At 40.8% G+C, this 21379-nt stretch overlaps 1 protein-coding gene across 4 annotated transcripts in view; it reads left to right on the top strand.

The window, feature by feature from the left end:
* Nucleotides 1-21379, top strand: part of ARHGAP21 (Rho GTPase activating protein 21) — a 275502-nt gene that overhangs the window by 221976 nt on the left and 32147 nt on the right. For all 4 annotated transcript variants that reach the window (XM_089693776.1, XM_089693777.1, XM_089693775.1 and 1 more), the window contains 7 exons: nucleotides 16245-16403; nucleotides 17427-17529; nucleotides 17609-17648; nucleotides 18922-19047; nucleotides 19863-20150; nucleotides 20625-20683; nucleotides 20763-20908. In XM_089693776.1, the coding sequence (XP_089549902.1) occupies nucleotides 16245-16403; nucleotides 17427-17529; nucleotides 17609-17648; nucleotides 18922-19047; nucleotides 19863-20150; nucleotides 20625-20683; nucleotides 20763-20908 (921 nt within the window). The remainder of the gene's footprint in view (nucleotides 1-16244; nucleotides 16404-17426; nucleotides 17530-17608; nucleotides 17649-18921; nucleotides 19048-19862; nucleotides 20151-20624; nucleotides 20684-20762; nucleotides 20909-21379) is intronic.

Here is a 21379-nt window from a genome sequence, read left to right as displayed (position 1 = left end):
TGTTGCCCAGCAAAAACTATTTTGGCTTTGATACCAGGGTCTGAGAACTCATGAAAACACATGCAAATAGCACTAGCAAATACATGTGGTTTTTCTGCATTGTGATTGACTTCTATAGACCATAAAACTCATGAAAGTGGACAAAAAAACAGACCTGAGGTATTTGTAAAGAACGCCCTTCAACGCATCACACAGATGTGAGCAGGCTCTTTTGATAACATTGACATTGATGACACATCTTTTATAGCGTCCCAATGCAGATGTGTGAATGGAGCTTTAGTAGGCAGCAGGCTGTCTATCATCTCTTTCAAACAGGCAACGCAATGGCCAACTAAATATGCTGACAACAGTGCAGCGAATTGCAGTGGCTTACCATTTTAAGCATACATCAGGAAGCGCTGTTACTGGCTGGATCTCCAGATGAGATACTTTGCAACGGATTCACCAAAATACTTGCGTAAGAAAACTGTATACAGTGAGTCATGCTATCAGACACACTAAAAAATAGATTTTGGTTTTGAATACATTTTATAGTTAATGTTGGAGTTTTACATTGAATTCTCACCCGCCTGATGTTAAGGCTGCTTTCACACTGATCCATTTCTCTTCTGCTTTTGCTTTTTTTAAAAAAGAAGAAAAACATGTCACCATGTATTCCTATTGAACACTTAACACTGATTCTTTGCGAGTCCAGTGCGTTTGCTGCATTTTTGGTGCAGTAAAAAAATACACTAAAAACGTACCTCCCCATTGAAATAAATGGAAAACGCAGCAAAAACGCACACGTATTGCGCTTTTGGTGCTGTTAAGTCACATGTCCTTTAAAAAAAAAATGTGGATCAGTGTGAAAGTAGCCTATCATCTGACACTGTGCCGGAAGAAGGCCCTTAAGAATGGAATATGAAAATTCTCGCAGTGATGATTTGTTGGATATGCCCAACAGGATTGTGGGTGTATTATTTTCCTTGTTAAATTCCTAGTAACTTCAGTAGAATTACAGCCTTTATGCAGATTCCAGAAAAATCCCCTAAGAACTATGACCACACATGTGGTGGGATGATGGTAAAGAAATTCAGTTTATTTAATAGAAATGTTAAATAATCTATTTTGACTTGTTTGTGGTTATGTACAAAGATTTGATGAGCTGAAAATAGTATTGCAAAACTTTTTTTTTTTAATTAAAGCTGAACTTCTGGCAGATGTATAATACACAAATCAGTATAGCTCTGTATTCATGAATACATCCTCAAAGATTTTTTATTTTTTTTTAATGTAAAAAGTTTAAGCACCTGAATTTGACTTGATGCTCAGAAAAGAGCAGATTAACAGAGAGTTGAGCTCATCAGTCTCCTGCTTCTCCTATTAAATGTATTTCACAGGCTTGGGGAGGAGGCAGACCTGTAAGCATTACTAAACTACATCAGAGAAAGATCAGGTCTCCTCCCCTGCCAAGCAGGGCTTTGTTGTCTGTCAGAGCTGTGTAAATCTCTGTACTGGATGGGCAGAAATAAAAATCCTTTGGCAGGTAAAACGCCTAAATATCTCTGTGTGTTTAGTTGTTTGCCTAGAGTTCGGCTTTAATGCCTACAGTTTTAAAAATCATGGACGGCTGGCCTTTTCTTTGGACCTGTCACCATACTATCCCAGAGCTACCAACAATGACAGAATGGAACTGATTAATTAAAACCTATGTAAAAATAAATAAATAAATAAAACTTGCTCCAAAAATGGAACCGTTGGCAATAGTAACCACAGGTGTCACTTAATGAAAAAAAAATAAATTAAATATGACTGCATTTTTGTGCTCATTTTTCTTTTCAACAGTTTAAATCAATAAGGTTATGTGATGTCGTCATTTTGGCAGCATAACAGTAACAATGATTTAATAACCTGTAACGTTTTGTGCCTAACATGTCAAGTTGTTTACAGACCAGCTCCAGCAAAGCTTGAGGCTGCCCATTGGTAATCCCTTTCTGAAAGTGCATCTTGCTTGGCTGTCCTATTAATCCTTTGTCTTCACTATTGTGAATCACTGAACTGGAATAGAGTTTGATAGAGTGAGGATGGGTTAGAACATCTGTTGGGATTTACTGCTAGAGAGATTTCTCCTATTTCAGTATATTCTGCCAATGATGGTTTCACCAGACAGGAATCGTCTGGTGAAATGGTAGTACAAACAGATATTTATAATTGTTTTTTGTTACCGAGTAGATTAGGGGATTTCTAGAATTACTGTCAGCTTTTTTTTTTTTATGGTTTTTACCTCGCTTTCTATCTGGTGAAGTAAAGCGGAATCTCTCAATTGAGTCCTGGATAGCTGTATAATCTAGAATGACTTCTAACATTTCTCTACACTATTCCAAAATTATTAAAAGAAAAAAGTTTTGGCTTGACAAAGCTATGCGCAATCCTTAGCAGCATAAGGATTAAAAAAAAGTCCATGTTGAGTGAAGTTCAACTTTAACAAGCACTGAATGAACTTTAAAACAAGCCTTCAATTACTTCTGTTGCTGCAGTCACTGTGGAGTAATTAATCATCAAAATTTGTCGCAGAATCACTTAGCCCATTTCAGCAATCTAGGCTTTCACCTCCCAGCATTGACATGGCAGCCTTTTCAGCCTTCTAAGCCTTCTAATCTGTGATGTAAGCATAGAGCGTTTGCACTGGAAGAAGGTGAGAGCAGAGCACTGGAACCAATAAAGGAAGATGCCAGCACTCCACTGCAAGTATGTGAAACCATCTTCATGGGAAGTACTGTACATGGTCTGTACTATCAGAGGAGTGCTGCTCTCTTCCTTGACTTGTTCTTTACATCAACACAGTTGGCTGCGCACTTGAGTTCTTTTGAGGTTCTAGTGGTGGGCATGCAGGTTGGTCCAAAATATTGACTGCCTGGAATGGCTTCTCTTGTGAGGATGAATTGTTCCACAATATATGCAGCTGCAGAGGTCAGTAAGAGTCTTATTTTCAAGCTAATTTAGGATCTGTTAAGGATATGTACAGATTTTATTATTTTGTGTTATCCATTGCCTGACCAAATTTTCAATTTAATGAATATCAAAATGCTAACTGAATGGCACTTATTACACTGCACTCTGATGCACAAACAGTTGCCATGCTTTTTTTTCCTTCCTTTTTTTACAACTCAATGATGTTGATTTCATCCATCTTTTGTGTCAGCATGACTATCTGTAGTACTTATTGGAAAGCTTGTGACCTGGGTGCACAAGACATACAGTTGTCAACCCGTAACAGGAGTCAGCACAAGGACCTTTGTGGCAGGATCTCCAGATACTAATTTGAAGAAAACTGCAGATTTAGAAATTTTTTTTTTTGTCTGAAATTACATTAAGATATTAATGTTTATATGAAAATATAGTGATGAGGTAAGACGTCTCAAACATTTCCATCTGTCAGGTTACTGCTTAAATCATCAGATTTAAAGTTTGTACATGGCTGACACTCATGCAAAGAAAAGCGTTGGCACACTTGTTTTTCACTGACTTGTGCTTTTTACAAGCTGTTTGTGCTTTTTTGGATGGTTGGCAACGCTTCCTGATAATTGGGCAGAACGTTGCATGGAATATATATCCCGTGTCCTTAGTATTACACCCAAAATGGATCAGGGCTGTGCAGATACACGGAGCTGGCTATCCATGGTTGCCTTTTGTGTTGCATTGTTACATATTGCAGTGACTGTAATCTGCAGGACTTGGTGGTAGTCTGTCTGGATACCGGCTTGTAAAATAGGCTTTCTTTCACTGTCTCCACACTCCTACACAGGGTGTGCTATGACCCTCAACATAAATGATGAAATCAGCAGAGGTGTGTAAAGATATGCGTTGGATATGCATTGATGATGGAGAATGTTTGTGTTCCCTATCAGCTGGAGCGCCTTTATATTACTGTAATATTAAGTATTTTCTGAACACTTGTCATATCTTCCCTCACAGCTGGCACATGACTTAAAGGACACGATTATCGAAAACCTAGAACTAACATTATCCAACTGAGCGTTTTAATGGTCGCAACTATGTATTTAACAGTTTACGTATGTGTACAAAAAAATACAACGTATTTGACATTAAGGCCTCATGCACACTGAATGCTTTTTCAGCTGCTTTTTTTTTTTCCTCTGCCTCTAAACGCCCCTGCGTGTTTAGCCTGTGTGTCCATGTACACATAGGCTTTGAGGAGTTTAGAGGCAGAAAAAAAACCTATTGCCAATACATCCAGGAGCAGCAGCATTTTTCCAGAAAAACGCTTGACTCCTGTAAATGCGTCTAAACGAGCCTAAGCGCTAGGCGTGTTTAGCTCCTGAGCATTCATTTCAATGGATGGAATCAATTATTATTCTGCCCAAATGAATTAATGGCCAAGCGCTTGACGCACCTAGACACACTACACACTTTTATAATCATAATGCGGGGTTTTTGTTTTCTGCCAAAACCCTGATGTCAGGAGGAATACTTCTAGGAGAGATAAGAAAAGGTCTTATGAGACACTATATGTTTTTTCATTTCTCTTTGTATGTTACAAAGGGGGGGGGGGGGCAAAATTACAATTGTTTGAAGTCTAGGGTAGGAAAGGACAGAAAGTCAGCTGTGTGTTGAAAAATATCAATCCCATTTAATACCTTTGTTTACATAATGGTAGTTTTCATAAATGTCATTAAAGCCTATCTCCAAGCAAAACCTGAAGATCCCACTCTCACAATCTCTAAAGAGCAGTTTTTTGTTTTTTGTTTTTTTTGCTCACCTAAGTCTGCAGTCACGTGGTGCACTGCAGGCAGGACCCACTACTGACTAGTCTTGTTGCCACCCATCTTGGTGACATCAACACTCTGTCTGTGGAAGCCTCAGGACTTGACAACATCTACACAGTGAGCACCCAAAGAATGGAGAACCAGTTCTATGAGGCAGAAAAAAGAAGACTTGGGACCCAGTGTATTTTATGACTAGTTTTATGACTATGTTTAGTTTTCTTTTCTTTTCTTTGTTTTTTTTTTTGTTTTGTTTTTTTTAGCCCATATTAGCTGGAATTGGAGGTGTGTGTAAACTTTGTTGGGAGGTAGCCCGGGATTAGCTTTAAGACATTCTTTACATGAATGAGCCTCTATTGAACTCAAATCAGTGCAAGGAGGTTTATGATTGGCTGCTAGGACATACATCTGATACCTAACACTTTGCTTGTTGCAGTGTTTTATTAAATAAGTCCAAAACAGAGAATACCTTTCCAAGCCAACTTTATACATTACAGGAATTAATTACAGGTACCCTCTTCTTATGATGCAAGAGAGCTTTTCAAAACACAGACCGTGAGTTCCTTGATTGTCTTCCCATCCAAGAAGTTTGCTGGAAAAAAGATCTGTGTTGAGGCTTGTCCATCAACTGTCCGATTCAAACCTGTGCTGAAAGCTTGAATATAATTGATGATACAGGAAACAGACCATTTATTTCTGGTTTCAGTGATTTGCAGAAAACAGTTTGTGGAAAATTGATTTCCATTTCTGACTTTAGCACTGCTGTAGTGTTTTTTGAATAGCATTAGTAGCTCATTGGCTTCACTTGTCGCCTGGCATTGCTTTCACACATTTGTATAATTTTAAAATATTACACATTCCAAGCAGATGTCTGCTACAGGAAATGTTCAGTGCCAATGTTTTGCATTATTATTACTTTCTTTTTTTTTTTTTCACTCTCAGGTTGGTCTAAGAATGCTTGGGAACGAGCAATACACTCAGTGGTGGTGGGTGGGGGGGCTGCTCTTCCATAGATCTAGACATAGCTTCTCATGACCTGGAAAGCCCAGGCCTTCACTCAGATGTGGCTATGAGACCCTTTGTGAACATCTGCAGTGCAGAGTAAACACCCTTATGGCGCTGGTATGTGTCCTTACCACAAAAATGCTTCTTATGGGAACTCTTGTTCTTCCAAAGCGACACTTACTGCCAGTTCCTGATATAGCCATTGGAGGTATTGTCATGTTCTCAGTAATTCTCTGAAGCAAATGCTTCCTAAGCTTCCATACTCTTAGGACCACTATCTGATTTTTGCTTCTAAAATTACTGTATGTGAATCTTTTTTTTTTTTACCTTTTCTTCTCTAGTACGTGAAAACATTTTAAAGCTGAACTCTGTGCAGGTAAAAAAAAATGCACAAATTCTGCAGCCCTATATTTATAAATACTCTATTAAATATATGTCAGTACCTGAACTTAACCCGGTAACAGTCATGGTCAGTCCTTGTCCAGCAGAGCTTAGACTGGCAGAGGAAGGAGTAGCACAAGGAGCCATTTAGTTGAGATGCAGTGCTCATCTGCTAACACTGGGTATGGTGATAGAAGAGAACAGAGTGACCAGGAGATGAGTTCATCAGTCTTCTCCTTCTCCCTTCATATGTCCAGTCATAGGATGGGGAGGGGCAAGGCCTGTATGAATACATTTTCAGCAGGGAAAAATCAGGTTTCCTCTCCTTGCAGGCAGGGCTGTGCTTTCTGGAAGTGCTGTGTAAATCTCAGAACAAAATGAACAAATATTTAACAGATAAAACCGCTCCCATATGCTGTATGTATTTCATCTGTGTATTTAGCTTCACTGGAGTTCAGCTTCGAAAGTCACATGTATGGATCCTGCTATAGTATATAGCAGGGGTCTCCAAACTTTCTAAATGAAGGGCCAGTTTACTGTTCAGGCTTTAGGGGGACAGGACAGTGGCTGGTGGGAGTAGAAAATGCCATGCGGTGAATGGGAGTTAGCAGTACCCCATTATTAGTTTTAATGGGAGGAATAGCACCCCATTTGTGGCATCAGTGGCAGGAATGGTGCCCCATTGTTGGTGTCATTAGGAGGAATGGTGCTCCATCATTGGCATCAGTAGGGGAAGTAATGCCGCAAGGGACGGATTAGGACAAGTAAAGGGCTGCAGTTTGAAGACCAAAGGTATGTAGGAACGAGCCTTAAAAAAAGCTCAGGCTGTATAGCTATAGTTGTATATTTTTCACGGGATCTGTACGTGATCATCTGGAATCCATTAGCCCAATCTTAAGATCATTACCAGCAAGTTATTGACCTCACAGATCAAGAGCCATTTTATGAATGGTAAGGGCCCGCCTCGATGGGCTTTGAGTTGGTGTTGATGGCATCAGTTTGAGCCGATGGGAGATTGTTCAGAATTCTCTGACAGATGCAGACAACGTGCAGGATTTGCATTCCTGTAGCCTTGTAAGGGAATGCAAGACACTCTTGAAGTAAGCAAAGGCCCCCTGAATACAGGCCCTAAGCATGGTCACTGATTTGCCCAATAGAGATTGCCCCTGAGAAAGAGTTCAAACTTGAGAGGTATTTCAAAATGTAAAAATCTGTCATTTGCAACATTTTCTTCCTTATGAGAAGATGTTTATCTGAGATTGAAATCTTAGGTATTCAAATCTTTAATCTTCTGAAAGGTCATTGGTGTGGAACAGTTTTTGTTTTTTAACGTTGATTCTTTCCTGCCACAGAAGGAAGGTTCTGTGCACTTATTTCTAATTCCGTATGATTAGTCCACCAAAGATGGATGTCCATTATGGATGTATGAGTCACACACACCTACTCCTCTGATCTTCTCTTCCCCCCTCCTCTGCAAGGTTGTAACAGTATGTCACCTAGTAGTTTACTCTACATTAATGGAGAATCCCACAGGAGATGTATGTTTGTTACCAGTGGTGAACCAGGCGATTGTCATAAAATATCAGTTAAAGTGTAACTATATACAAAAACAATAATGATGACCTACATGATGCCTGTTGGTTGTATAGACATTGCAGTTTTTGTTTGAGTCCCTCCTGTAACATAGCTTTACTTTTGGATATGGTAGACTTGGATAGACATGCCGTTTTAGATGGACTTTCAGTAACTTTACCTTACGTAGCCAAAATCTAAAGTGTAAGTTGACAGTTTCAGGAAAAGATGAAAACACCATCTTCCCAACCCCCTGTTACCTCTGTGGGTAATGAGCTGTTGGTGCCCACGTAGCCGGTGCCACAGTCCAGGAATTTGAAATCCTGGCTCTATTCCCTCTTCTTTCTTTAGGGCTTCTTGGGCGGATCAGCGCCAGAATCACTCAGATCCGTCCTAGAAGTACTGCAGAAAGAAGGGGAGAAGAGCAGTGATTTCAAATTCCCAGACCGCTGCACTGGCTTTGTGGGCAGTGATAGTTCATCACCCGTGGAGGTAAGTAAAGAGGGCTTTGGAAGGGGGTATGGTATTTTCCTTTTCAGCATTACAGACCTAGCACTTTCAACTCTGATAACTGTCCCTTGCTGTCCATGGAGCCCAGCAGTGTCTTTCTTGCAGCTGCCATCTTGAAATAAGATGTTGTGTATTTGCTCATACATACTGCAGGTCTCTGCTGGCTCATATATACCTGAGACCTGTAGCATATCTATTCATGTGCTGTTAACAGATTGCGTCATACATGTTGTATTTAATTTTGCCCATGGTTCCTTTTCTAGATGAACATTAAAAGCGGTCATTTTAGTTTTGAGTATAGGTACCCCTTAAAGTTGAAGTAAAAACCTCACTAGCTCTAAACCTTCTCTCAGCCACATTCAGGGCCCGATCTATGTAGCTTTACAGGGTTAGATAGATTAGTCTTAGAATGTGGGTGAGAGACTTAGAGCTAGTTAGGTTTTGACTTTACTTCCACTTTAAGTAACAGAGAGCAAAATTGGAGAACATTTTAGACACAGACCAGATATACATTTTTTAATGCATTACTCTATAGCAAAAAGCCATCACCAGATGTACCTGCACTTCTGCCCTCTTAGTACAAATGCAAATGTTGTCTGAGCATTTTTGTTCATGTTCATCACTTGATTCTAGTGCTAGAGAACAGTTGAACAATGACTGCATGTACAGCTGCCCTCTACTTTTCTTTGAGCACTTTAAAAAAGAATGTCACTTGCAATGCCACCTAATGGCAAAACCTCATATTGTTTGACACCAACGTAAAATACAATGCTTCTGTGTGAGGACTTCAATCCTCCAAACAACTTAAGGAAACGGCTAAGGTACCCTAGAAGAGGGTGACCTGAATGGGCCCCCAAGCTATCACTTGATTTACATTTTACTTCATTCTAGTTCTTTCCCAATATTATTAATCAATTTGGTGACAGCTGAACTATTGTGGTAAAGTGGATTGTCTGCATTGTTCTGTTATAAATCATAGACCTTGCAAAGTCAAGGTGGGAACCATAAAGTTTGTGACAAGGAGAGTCATCTCTGCCTGGCTCGCCTTGTTTATGTCTGTGCTGGTCACTGACTCAATCATACAGGCAGGTTGTAACGTCATCAGGTAGACCATGATAAGACAGACAAGTTAATCACATCCTTCATATCTCTATGTAGAATCTTTTTATGCTTAGAAAAGCATGACCGTATCTTTCCCTTTCTGCTTCTTGGATAACAGCTTAACGCCAACCTCACCCTTTGTTGTTTTATATATGTACACTAAGGGGTAAATGAGGGGAACAATTGTGACTTCTCTCTGAAGACACAGATAGTACTAATAACCTGGCAGAGGATCCAACCCATCTCTGAAAGTTGCAGTCTGTCTCCACTGAAGAACTTTCCTTGCACATCCTTTCCTGACAAGAAGACAAAGAAGATATCTCTAGTGGAGACACAGAATGCAGATAAACACTTACCAAAGGCTCTAACCTTTCTCTCTGTTTAAAGGCTATTTAAACCTCCCTGCCTGCACCTTTTTCTTTTCATCTGCTTAAATTGTGCACTGATCATGTAGCATAGCTCCCAACTGTCCCTGATTTCGAGGGACTGTCCCTGATTTCGAGGGACTGTCCCTGATTTCGAGGGACTGTCCATGATTTCGAGGGACAGTCCCTGATTTGGAACAAAGTCCTTCTGTCCCTCATTCCTCCTCATTGTGGTCTGATCTCTATAGTTGTATATAAAATGCACTGTTTATAGTTCAAAAAGTGTTTTCCAATGCTAAACCTTTCATCCAGTTTCTAAATTGCTGCATTTGTAAATTTCAAAAGCCAGTAAAAATGACCAATCTTCTTTTTTTTTTTACTTTTTTTTTTTTAAATATAATTCTCCGTTAAGGGGGAGTGGCAAGGGGTGTGCCCTATGCCTACATACTTTCACTAATAGGTGTCCCTCGTTCCCATCTCAAAAAGTTGGGAGGTATGATGTAGTTTCCTGGTGCCATTTTTAGCCTATAGTAGAGTAAATCTTCACATTGTCTCAGAAGTTTCAGCTTGTGCTCAAACATAAGGTATGCCACATGGCACTGTGCTGGTTAATGCATGACTTATATCTGTAGTGTGAGACCTGACACTTCCTATGAAGAAACTACACTGCTCAAAAACAATTAAAGGAACACTATTTAATCAGAGTATAGCATAAAGTCAATTAAATTCCTGGGATATTGATCTGGTCAGTTAAGTAGCAGAGGGGACCCTCAAAGAAGACCCTCAAAACAGAAATGGTTTCCCTACTCAGCTTTCTGACTGTTTTTCACTAGTTTTGGATTTGGCTAGGGTCAGTGTCACTACTGGTAACATGAGGAGAGATCTGGACCCTACAGAGGTTGCACAGGCAGTCCAACTCCTCCAGGATGGCTCATCAATACGTGCCCTTGCCAGAAGGTTTGCTGTGTCTCCCAACACAGTCTCCAGAGCATGGAGGAGACTCCTGGAGACAGGAAGTTACTCTAGGAAGAACTGGACAGGGCCATAGAAGGTCTGTAACCCATCAGCAGGACTGGTATCTGCTCCTTTATGCAAGGAGGAACAGGATGAGAACTGCCAGAGCCCTACAAAATGACCTCCAGCAGGCCACTGACTTCATGAAGGTGACCTGAGGGCCTGACGTCCTCTAGTGGGCCCTTTGCTCACTGTCTGGCACCATAGAGCTCATTTGGCATTGAGCACCAGAATTGACAGGTCCGCCACTGGCACCCTGTGCTTTTTACAGATGAGAGCAGGTTCACCTTGGGCACATGTGACAGACATGAAAGGCTCTGGAGAAGCCGTGGAGAATGTGGTGCTGCCTGTAACATTCAGCATGACTGTTTTGATGTTGGGTCAGTGATGGTCTGTCCATTAAGGGGCACGCAAACCTCTACAGCCTAGACAATGGCACCCTGACTGCCATTAGGTATCGGGATGAAATCCTTGGACCCATTGTAAGACCCTACGCTGGTGCAGTGGGTCCTGGGTTCCTCCTGGTGCTTGACAATGCTCAGCCTCATGTGGCAAGAGTATGCAGGCAGTTCCTGGAGGATGAAGGAACTGATACTATTGAATGGCCCCCACACTCGCCTGACCTAAATCCAGTAGAACACCTCTGGGATATCATGTTTCGGTCAGTCCAACGCCGCCAGGTTGCTCCTCAGACTGTCCAGGAGCTCAGTGATGCCCTGGTTCAGATCTGGGAGGAAATACCCCAGGACACCCATCTGTCGTTTCATTAGGAGCATTTTTCACTTTGATTTTCGGGGAGTCCTTGAATTCAGTCCCCTGTAGGTTGATCATTTCCATCAAATGATGGGGCACACTTATATTCCTAACACATTACCCAGTCCATATCAGTATAGATATTCAGCATGATATTTTTCCCCATTGAGATCTGATGTTTACACTGCTCAAAAAAAAAATTGAAGGAACACTTTGAAAACACATCCCACAATACTTGGGCCTCTCAGTCTAATGCTCTGCAGGTGAGAACTGCACAATAATTAGATCTGACACAGACAGGTATATCAATTAAGAGTGTTCAGAATGCAGTGCTTCATCACATTAGCACTAACATTTGTGATGCAACACAAGAAATGGCAAGGCATGCACTGGATGCTGTGACCCTAAATAAGGAGTTGTCTGTCCCTAGGGACAAACTAAACAGATTATAACATGGCAATAAGGGACTTGATCAGACATTACGCTGCAAACTGCGGCCACAACGTGTGAGCCCATTATTACAAGGTAAGGCAACAAACACCACCAGAAATATAACTACACTAATACATAGCTCAAACAACAAAACATTTGAAAGTGTACAACAACTTTAACTAAAATGTTTTTGCTGGAGTTAAGCTTGCCATAGGTGAATCAAAATTTGACCGGTTCAGCAGGGAATTTTAATCCATGTGTTCCCACCCCTGCTTGACAGAAGTCGATTATTTTACAATATCTCTGCCAAGGAGGAGGGGAGGGGGGCATAGTTCAGGGAATTTATTTTGTTCCTTCATCCCCCTAGCTGACTGCAAAAAAAAGAAAAACAAATCCACCCATCTATGACCAGATTTATACTTTAAAGCGGAGTTTGTCACTCTGTAAAAAAAAAAGTCAGCAGCCACAAGAACTGTAGCTGCTGACTTTTAAAAAAAACAGACACTTACCTGTCCCTCGATCCCGCGGTGGTCTCCCCCCAGCCCGGTGTTCCCAGCGCCGGCATCTTCAGTGTGGGCACCTGGCTGTGACAGCCTGCAGCTTCACAGCCGGGTGCCCACTGTGCATGCTTGAGTAGCGCTGCGCTTTCTGAATGATTCCGTAGTCTTCTGGGACCTGTCACGTTTCACAGATGGCTACAGGGAGAGAAGAGGGGAGAACAACTTGTCTTTAAAACGGAACTTCCCCTTTTGGGTCCAGCTCCGCTTTAAGGGGGCATTTAATATGCAGCAGTCCTTCAGAGTGGTTACTGACCACTGGTGTGAGGTAGGTTTGTCTAATGCAGTGGTCTCTGAAGTGTGGCTCTTTGCTTGCCTTGGGGTTATATTTCATCCACTGACACCAGTGATGGGGCACAGTTCTTTTCACTGACACCAAAAATGGGGCATTTTTTCCTCCCACTGATGCCGAGACATTTTCTATTTGCAATGGCTACAGTTTGGCCCCCGTAAAGTCTGAAGGACAGTAAACTGGACCTTTGTTCAGAATGGAGACCCCTGGTCTAATGTTGGAGTAAAAGTACAATAGTATATTGGAGTGTTTCTCATACTAACATTGTGGAAATGCTAGTAATTTATGATTTTTAGTGGAAGGTAACATGCAGTTGTATGCATATTAATTCGGAAAACTGTCCGGTTTTAATTCATTTCCTTATTTAATGTCTTGTACCAAGCGGTGCTGCAGTCCATGGTGCTCCTCATTGTCTACACCAGCATTATGCTGCAGCTTTAAACAGAGCGACTTGTGACCCATCAAAGAAGCACAATGCATCTCCAGCACAGCCTAGAACAAATGTTTGCTTGTTAATATTCCCCGGACTGGACGTGAAGCCTCACACATCAAGATGAAATCACCGGGGATGCTCTGGGGAGATGGATCATTGTACTACTTAGCGAGCTTCTACTTTGACTTCTCAGGAATAGCTTTGTAGCATAGTTCTTTACAGTGATGGCACCTGTTTCTTCCATTGACATGAATTGGTGAACATCTGCACTTGTATTGAAGGGTCAGTGACTGGTACAGCATGTAGGATGGCATTGCTGGCTGTGGAGACTGGAGTTTGCTGGGCTTGTCTGGACTGTCATGACTTCTATGAGCTCTTAGTAGAAGATGGCATTGGTATGTTCTGCTCACACAATACCTTTCTGATGTGTAATACTTTGTAAAAATTGTGCTTTGGACGGTTTCAGCTGTGCATGTAAAGCCATTTTGTATATTTGATGTTCTTTAGGATTGGGTTAGAGTTTGACTTTGAAGAGAGACAGAAGAAAAAAGACAAGATGTCCAGGGAGTCTGCCCACTTTTTGTTAATTATATATTGTTTTTTATTGGTTTTACATTTTTTTTGTCTCAGTATAGCTTTATGTTTATCCCAACCATGCTTGGGGTCCTCTTAACATTCACTGACTCACTACCTCTGCCAGAAGTCTGTTCCGAGCATCAACTACTCTTTTGGTAAGAGAGTAGCCTTTTTTTTTATTGTGAGGGCTTGTGAATGAATGTGTCTATCTAGGAAACTGATGGATTTGATGTTCAGGTAATGTTGTGAAGCATATTGCTGTTTGAGCTACCAGCACATGGCCACTGCAGATTCTTGATGGCTAGCAATGTCATCAAGTCACTGGTTAAGCCAGTGAGGTAGCCGCAGTATAGGAGGAGGTGAACTAGCAAATCTATTTTTGCTATTGTGCAAGTATATGCAGCCAATTGTCAGATTTTGGTTTTCTCTATGAGAGTGTTTTGGAAAACATGGCTTCCTACTTTACTGCCACTGTTTTAGATATTATCTTTTGTTCTCCGTTCCCGAAATGACTTTGCCAATTCCTATTTTTAACAAATCCGTTTATATAAATTCAGATCAGTCCAAAACATTTGTGATACAGTGAAAAACAGAAGTCAGATTGGCAGGACGTAATCTGCATTTAGTAAAGCTGTGCTCCGTTGGGTCCAGCAAGTTATGGGTTTCTTTTTCTTTTAGTCCTCATGCACACTGGACGTTTTTACAGCGGCTGTTTTTGGCTTTTGGCATATTTTTTTTCTACAGCCAGTAAATTTCCCAGCATGTTATCCTATGTGTCCATGCACACGTAGGCTTTATTGAGCATTTTTTGGCTGGGAAAAAAATCCAAGAACTAGTGGATTTCTAGAGGAGTTTTTTAGCTGTAAAAATGCTCTAACACGGCAAACCGGTGTTTTTGGACATTTTTTTGTGCAAGAAATTTTTTGGTATGTAAAAAAAACCACTATAAACCACAAACGCGGAATAATGCGGCTAAACGCTAAAAACTGCTGAAAAACTTGCACTTTTAACGTGACTTTTACACAGCTAACGCTACCAGTGTGCATGGAGCCTAATGGTCATAAATTCTAAATGGCTGTTGTCTGGGCAGAGGTGCATTTTACAGTTGTCACCGGAACGTGTGTCCCATTGGAACATTTCTGACCCAATTATTTGGCAAAATTTTAGATTTTCCCTCATTTTCAGTGCCAGAGACAATAGCCAGTAGGACACAGAGAAGGTAAATTTCTACAATAAAAACTTGATGGGCTTTCAACCCTTTCCTCATCTAACTAGAACAACAAACATGTCCGTTTTAGATGCACTTTAACTAAAAGAGTTTATTTTAGGTTCAGATTTGTTCATTTTTTGTTCATTCTTTCACAGAATTGTTTGTGTTTAATCTTTTATATGAGGCCTATCATTTGGCTTTATTCTTGTTTTGGTAATAGCAGCCCTTACATGGACCTTTATGTGGATTACGTTTTTTTTGTGTGTGTAATGTGGCAGTGAAAAAACATTTAGCCTTTGTTCAGACAGGCATACCTCTGATGTCTGCCCACGTGTAGGCCATGCTTTCGTGCATGAGGATGCACTGGTGTTCCGTGCATCCCCGTAGAGGCAGTCCCTTTCAGGTCAATTGGGACACAGCCTCTGATCCCAATTTGACAGCCATGCGCAGCCCTGAATGCACACTGTGTTAGGGGCCATATATCCACACTTGCATGGCTGTTAAATTGGGAGCAACAGCTGTATCCCAATTGATATGAATGGAAGTTCACAGAACACCTGTGCATCCATAGGCATACGCCCCTGTGAACAAGGCTTTGCAACCAGTTAGTTTAAAGCCATTAACATCATTACACAGTTATCTTCTGGACTTCTGCAGATTTTACTGTTCAGTAATTCTTTTAAAGACTAATTCCACCTTTTACAAAGAAATAATAAATTCACATATATATTTGCAGAAAAAAAAACCTATCCATTTCTTTTTTTTTGCAAATTAGTCTGTTAAGGATTGCAATCCCAACAGATGGTCTCCATTTCAGTTAGAGAGCTGGAGGAAGTGTCCATGGACTACGAGTGCAGTGATTACCCCACTTGTATTCCATTGAGAACTCTAAATCTGTTTGCAGCGGTGGCAGATGGGACTTTTAGTTCATTCAATCACAGATCTCTGAATGAATGATTCAGCTGTATGTGTAACAGCTGCTGCGTGGGAGAACATTTGGGCAGGGACCTTGGTGGCTGTCACTCAAATGATGGAAGCCCACAGTACTTTTCTTTTATGAAATATTACTGATTGGAGCATAAACAGCCCGTCTCCACTCATTTATCAAGCTAACCTGCACAGCCTGTGAGTTTTATCTTGCAGTATTTAGTAGAGATGTAGTTGTAAATGTGATAGTTCTAATCAAGATGGTTATGGCTCTATTTTCAGCAGGTAACCATGCATTTGATGCGACCTATGTATGATTTTGAACTTTTTTTTTTTTTTTTTCTTTTTTGCAGATGAACCCACCAGCCCCAGCATTGACCATGAGATTGCCAACATTCCTGCCTCAGCTGTAATTTCCATATCTGTACAGCCTCCTCCTACCATAACCACTGTTCCTCCCAGCCCCACGTCCCCGGTGCCTCTTTTCTGTCGTCATCTCTCTCATGAGACTGGTAAGCTAAATTGGAAAATATTGGGTGATTTAAGCCACAGGGCTAAACCACAATCTTTTGGGGATCGTTTTGTTGACACATGTTTGGGTTGGCAACCTTAATGGTGAAGCTGAGGTTATCTACAAGCCATGCAGTGTTAATGGGTCTTTGAGAACAATTCATTTGAATGGCAGACCAATGCACCTTGGACTATGTTATAGTGCAGCATGTGATGCAGTGTAAACAAAAATAGGTGCATGCAACATTTCTTGTCTGCATAACACACGTTAGTGAATTGTCTAGTACTGCGATCCAATGTCGGAAATACATTCAGGTGCCATTCAGAATGAATGGCATTGCACGAGTGCAACTAAACTGTTGTGATAAAGCACACAGCATTGCAGCGCATAGTTCACAATCACTCCCAGTGCTCAGAGTTCCGCCACAGTTCAATGAGACCATAGATGACAATGGATGAACATTTCCAGGAATGCTTAGCTGATGCAGCCCTCCTCCGGTGGGGGAATCCAGTAAAAAACTACAAAACAGACAGGGGGATGCAAGCACCTAGTGCATTACCAAAGATTTAATAAAAACTCAAATCAAAGCAAATGGGTACTCATAAGAGTGGAAGATATAAAAGTACATAAAACCATGAGATGCCATTCAGTGTGGGAGTTGCATATCTGAATAATGAACCCTGTCATTCTGGCAAGCTGACACGTTTTGAGGGCACACCTCCTTCTTCAGAACTAAGCTTAGTCCTGAAGATGGTACGCCCCTAAAAGACGTCATGCCCAAATGGAACACACAACACCCAGTACCCACATGGACCTGGAGGGATTGCTGTAAGGTGGGTGAGGGAGGTTGAATGTACATTCAAACCCTACCAGGCAGAGAGGTAATCAGAAAAGCCATTGTATAATAGGCATCTCATTGCAGATAGCTTTTATCAATTACATGACTGGCTGTAAAAGGGGTTAAATAAGTAAAGGTCTGCAAGCTGTTACGCTTCATTATTTTTTTTTACCAATTTCATTTCAGAGTCGACAAGACCTAGTGTTCTTGAAGTGCATGCTGGCTCCAAGACAGAGAGGTCGAAATCGTGTGATGAGGGTCTGGATGACTATAAAGAGGAAGGGAGAGTGTAAGTTTGTTAAATTCTCCCCATTCCTTCTGTTTCCACCTTAAACCTGCTCTGTATTAACATCCTCTTTTTCTTCCAGACGAAATCTGAAACATGTATCCAGCTTAAAGGGCATCAAGGTTTGATTTTTATTTTTCATAATGAACATATTTTTTTTGTAGTATTTGTCCTGCTACCATAAATGTAGGGATGCCAAGTAGGGTTTAACTTGTTTGCTGACTGCCTGTGGACATCTGGTTATCTTTTCGTGTTGACTTATGAAGCAGGCATGGCTCCTTTCGAAGTTGTGTCTGGACTTCTGTAAATTGTTTCTTCACGGAGCGCTTAACCATAGCGTGTGAAAATCAAATTGTTCTGCTTTGTGGTTGGAGGTTTTTTAATACTTTCTGGCTGATCAGGATGGGATACGCAAGCCTGATGATCAGTGATATATGTCCAGATTTTGAACTATGTGTTAAAAAAAAAGCATGCCATGGGCTTTCTGGAATATTTTCAAAGCCATTCTGTAGGGGTCAAGTTAAGGCAAAGGGAGATTCCTGTGACCAAGGCATAACTTTAGAAGACAGTCTGTTGGAAACCTTTTTACTGTACCCTGTTGCAGAGGAGATTTATCAGCAATTTACAGCTCATCAACTTCCACAGGGTAACATCACTAGCAACTGGCCTATGCCAACCTGGCAATTAATAAGCTGACGGCTTTACGTAGCTAACAACTCTTTCTTGGAAATATATATTTTAAGAAATTTCTGTCTTTGGGTATAGTTTTTCAGACCCCAGAGGGGTAAGATCTTATTATAAACCAGTTATGGCTGGTCACCAACCATAGTAGTAAGCATGCGTTCTTATGGTAAATGCACATGATAGTTCATGGCATAGAAGGGCTGCATTATGCTCTCTAGTGGAATATCCACTATAATACATGAATCATTTGCATTTGTCATGGACAAATGTAGCTTGATAGCTATATCAGATGTCTATATAGTGCCACCAGTGCATGCTACATTATTCGAAGGATCCACAAATGTTTTTCTTCTTGGTATCATCTGTATACATATCTCAAAAACACCCTTTATACCTAAATGGAAAAAATTAAAACTATAGAATGGTTTTGTATAAGAATTACACATGAAAGCAATTTGTACTCTTTTTGAATTTATAGTCTGTCAGCACCCATTTAACCAATCACAGGTATCCTTAGAGATAAAGTTAACTCTTATGCCATCTGCATCATCTAACCCACATGGTACAACGCTACTTGAGCCATCATCTATATAAGTTGCCTTTTTTCCATGTAATTGCCAGAGGGCAGCAAGTAAGCTCAGACTTTATTATATTTCCTGAGTATTCAGACAACTCCACATTCATTGATTTTGTGCAAACTATTTTCTCCAGGCACCAGAGAGCATACAGTCTTCTGAAGACTCTGAGTCCAGGAAAGGCTCTTCCTCTGACGTGTTCAGCGATTCAAACAAGGAGGGTTACTTGTTTTTCCGACAGCTTGTCACTGATAAAGGAAAGGTAAGAAACAGACAGAATTTCATGTCTGTTTAGCATCAGGTAGATTAGACTTTTAAAGAAAACGTTTGGTTATTTTCTTCTAAGCACATAGTTTGAGTTGTATTAGCAGTGTTTTCCGTTAAAGTAGTTGTAAAGGGTTTTTTTTTTTATACCTTCATGCATTTTATGCATGAAGGTAAAAAACCTGTGTGCAGCAACCCACCCCAGCCCCTTTAATACTTACCTGAGCCCCATCTCGATCCAGTGCACAAGAGCCTCAGCTCTCCTGGGTCTCTTCCTCCTCATTGGCTTAGACCACAACAGGACCCATTGGCTCCTGCTACTATCAATCAGAACCAATGAGGAGAGAGCTGGGCCAAGTCACATGTGTGAATGGAGACAGAGCAGTGGCTCAGGAGCCCCCATAGCAAGCTGCTTCTGCTTGCTATGGGGGGCACTTGACAGCAGGGAGGGGCAAGGAGCGCTGGTGGGGGACCAAAAAAGAGTGAGATCAGGGCTGCTCTGTGCAAACCACTACACAGAGCAGGCAAAAAAAAGAAAAAATATGCCTTTTTATATCACTTTAAAGTGGGCAGATGGCTAAATACAGTTGAAATACATATTTTGAGGTGTTTTGTAAAAAAAAAAATTTCATACAGAATATTAAAAAAGAAAAGTCTTTTTGTTATTAATTTCAGAATATAGTAAAGGCGACTTCATTTAAAAATTACTATACATTCCTTATTAGCCTCAGAAAATATGAATTTAACCTAGCTTATGAATTGTGTCATTGGATGATCATTTGTGCAATTAGTAACAGTATCTTGTGTTTGTAGCGAATCATGAAGCCCTGGAAACAGATGTATGTCATATTACGGAACAACTCTTTATATTTGCACAAAGACAAAAAGAATCAAGCTGGACTTTGGTCCTCCCAGTCTGAAGAGGAGCATGCCATCAATCTCTGCGGATGTTTAGCGGATATATCATACAGTGAAACTAAGCGCAAGAATGTATTTCGCATTATAACTGTCGATCATGAGTACCTCTTCCAGGCTGAAGATAGAGATGATATGTTGGCTTGGATTAATGCCATACGGGAGAACTGTAGTGTGGATGATGAGGTACGGCACTCTTATCTTTTATATCATTAACATCCAACTCCTCTTAGAACTCGTTGGCACCTGTGAGGCTCCAATAGCAAGATTTCCCCTACAGTATTATATTTCTGCCCTACCACCAGGCTGTAATTCTATAGCAGGAATCCCCAATTATGTTTTGTTCTTTGTCAATGAGTATCCATCAGTATGTGTGACACCATCATTTTCTCTTTTTCATGATTGCTATTATAGTTGGGCTAAACTGTGAATTTTGGTGGCGATAAAAATTCAGTAAGCAGTCTGGAAGATCACTTGCCTTGTTTGTAGTTCTCCTAAGGCTTGGGCATATGTCTTTAAAGTACATACTGATTCCCTGCTATTGGCTTGCTTTAATTGGCATACATGGTAATTAGTGAGAAATATTGCTAGTGCATTTTTGGAGGTTTTTGGGGATTTTTAGGTCATTTACAAGTCAGGCTATTTTTTTTTCTCTTGCAGCAAACAGACAAAGCAAATGAGAATATTTTAAACAGAATTGGCGGCTACAACACAGCAAAGTAAGTATTAAGTCAAAAAGCCAATTTTGTCTTGTCAGTAACGCAAGTTTTCTTTACCATAATCGGTTTTCTTTACCAGATCATCCATCAGCAAATCTGAACCTTCGCCCAAGCCCACCCGCCAGCCTCTAAGTTTCCAGAATATCCTAGGCACAAAATCAGATTCCAAGCTGCAGAGTCCTCACTCCCCCAAGCAGGACTCCGAGCGCAAACTGCTCACTAAAGGTTTGTCAGGAGTGCATTCAGAACTTTTGCCTTGCTAAAATTAATTCATATGCTCTACAGTTAAATCAATATGTAAGTCTGACACACGACTCCTGTCTTTGAGAGCTACAATGACACCAAATCAGGAAGGGAAATGGACGTTTTGCTGTAGTCTATCTTCAAAAGGTGGTTTTTGAATTATGAAGTTTACTTAAAAGAGCATGTCCATGTAATTAGAAATGTTGGTTGTAGTGCTGCAGCACTCAGTTCTTTGTCAAGTTCTTCCTTTGGGAAGGTCTTCCCCCACACAGGCAATAATATGTACACTTATTGTGCCCTTAGACCAGGGGGCCGCAACCTTTTGAAAAGCAGGGGCCACCCAAGTGATTTGGTAACCGGTCACAATGAAATGAAATGGCTCAGAATTTAAAATTTTGAGTAACATAAAGAACATTTTCCTCCTGCAGCTGCTGAATGCCAGCAGGAGGTAGA

The sequence above is a fragment of the Staurois parvus genome, unplaced genomic scaffold, assembly GCF_062004578.1.
Source record: "Staurois parvus isolate SC_StPar_1 unplaced genomic scaffold, SC_StPar_1.0 ptg000636l, whole genome shotgun sequence".
NCBI classification, from domain to species: domain Eukaryota; kingdom Metazoa; phylum Chordata; class Amphibia; order Anura; family Ranidae; genus Staurois; species Staurois parvus.
This window is presented reverse-complemented; position numbering and strand designations above follow the sequence as displayed.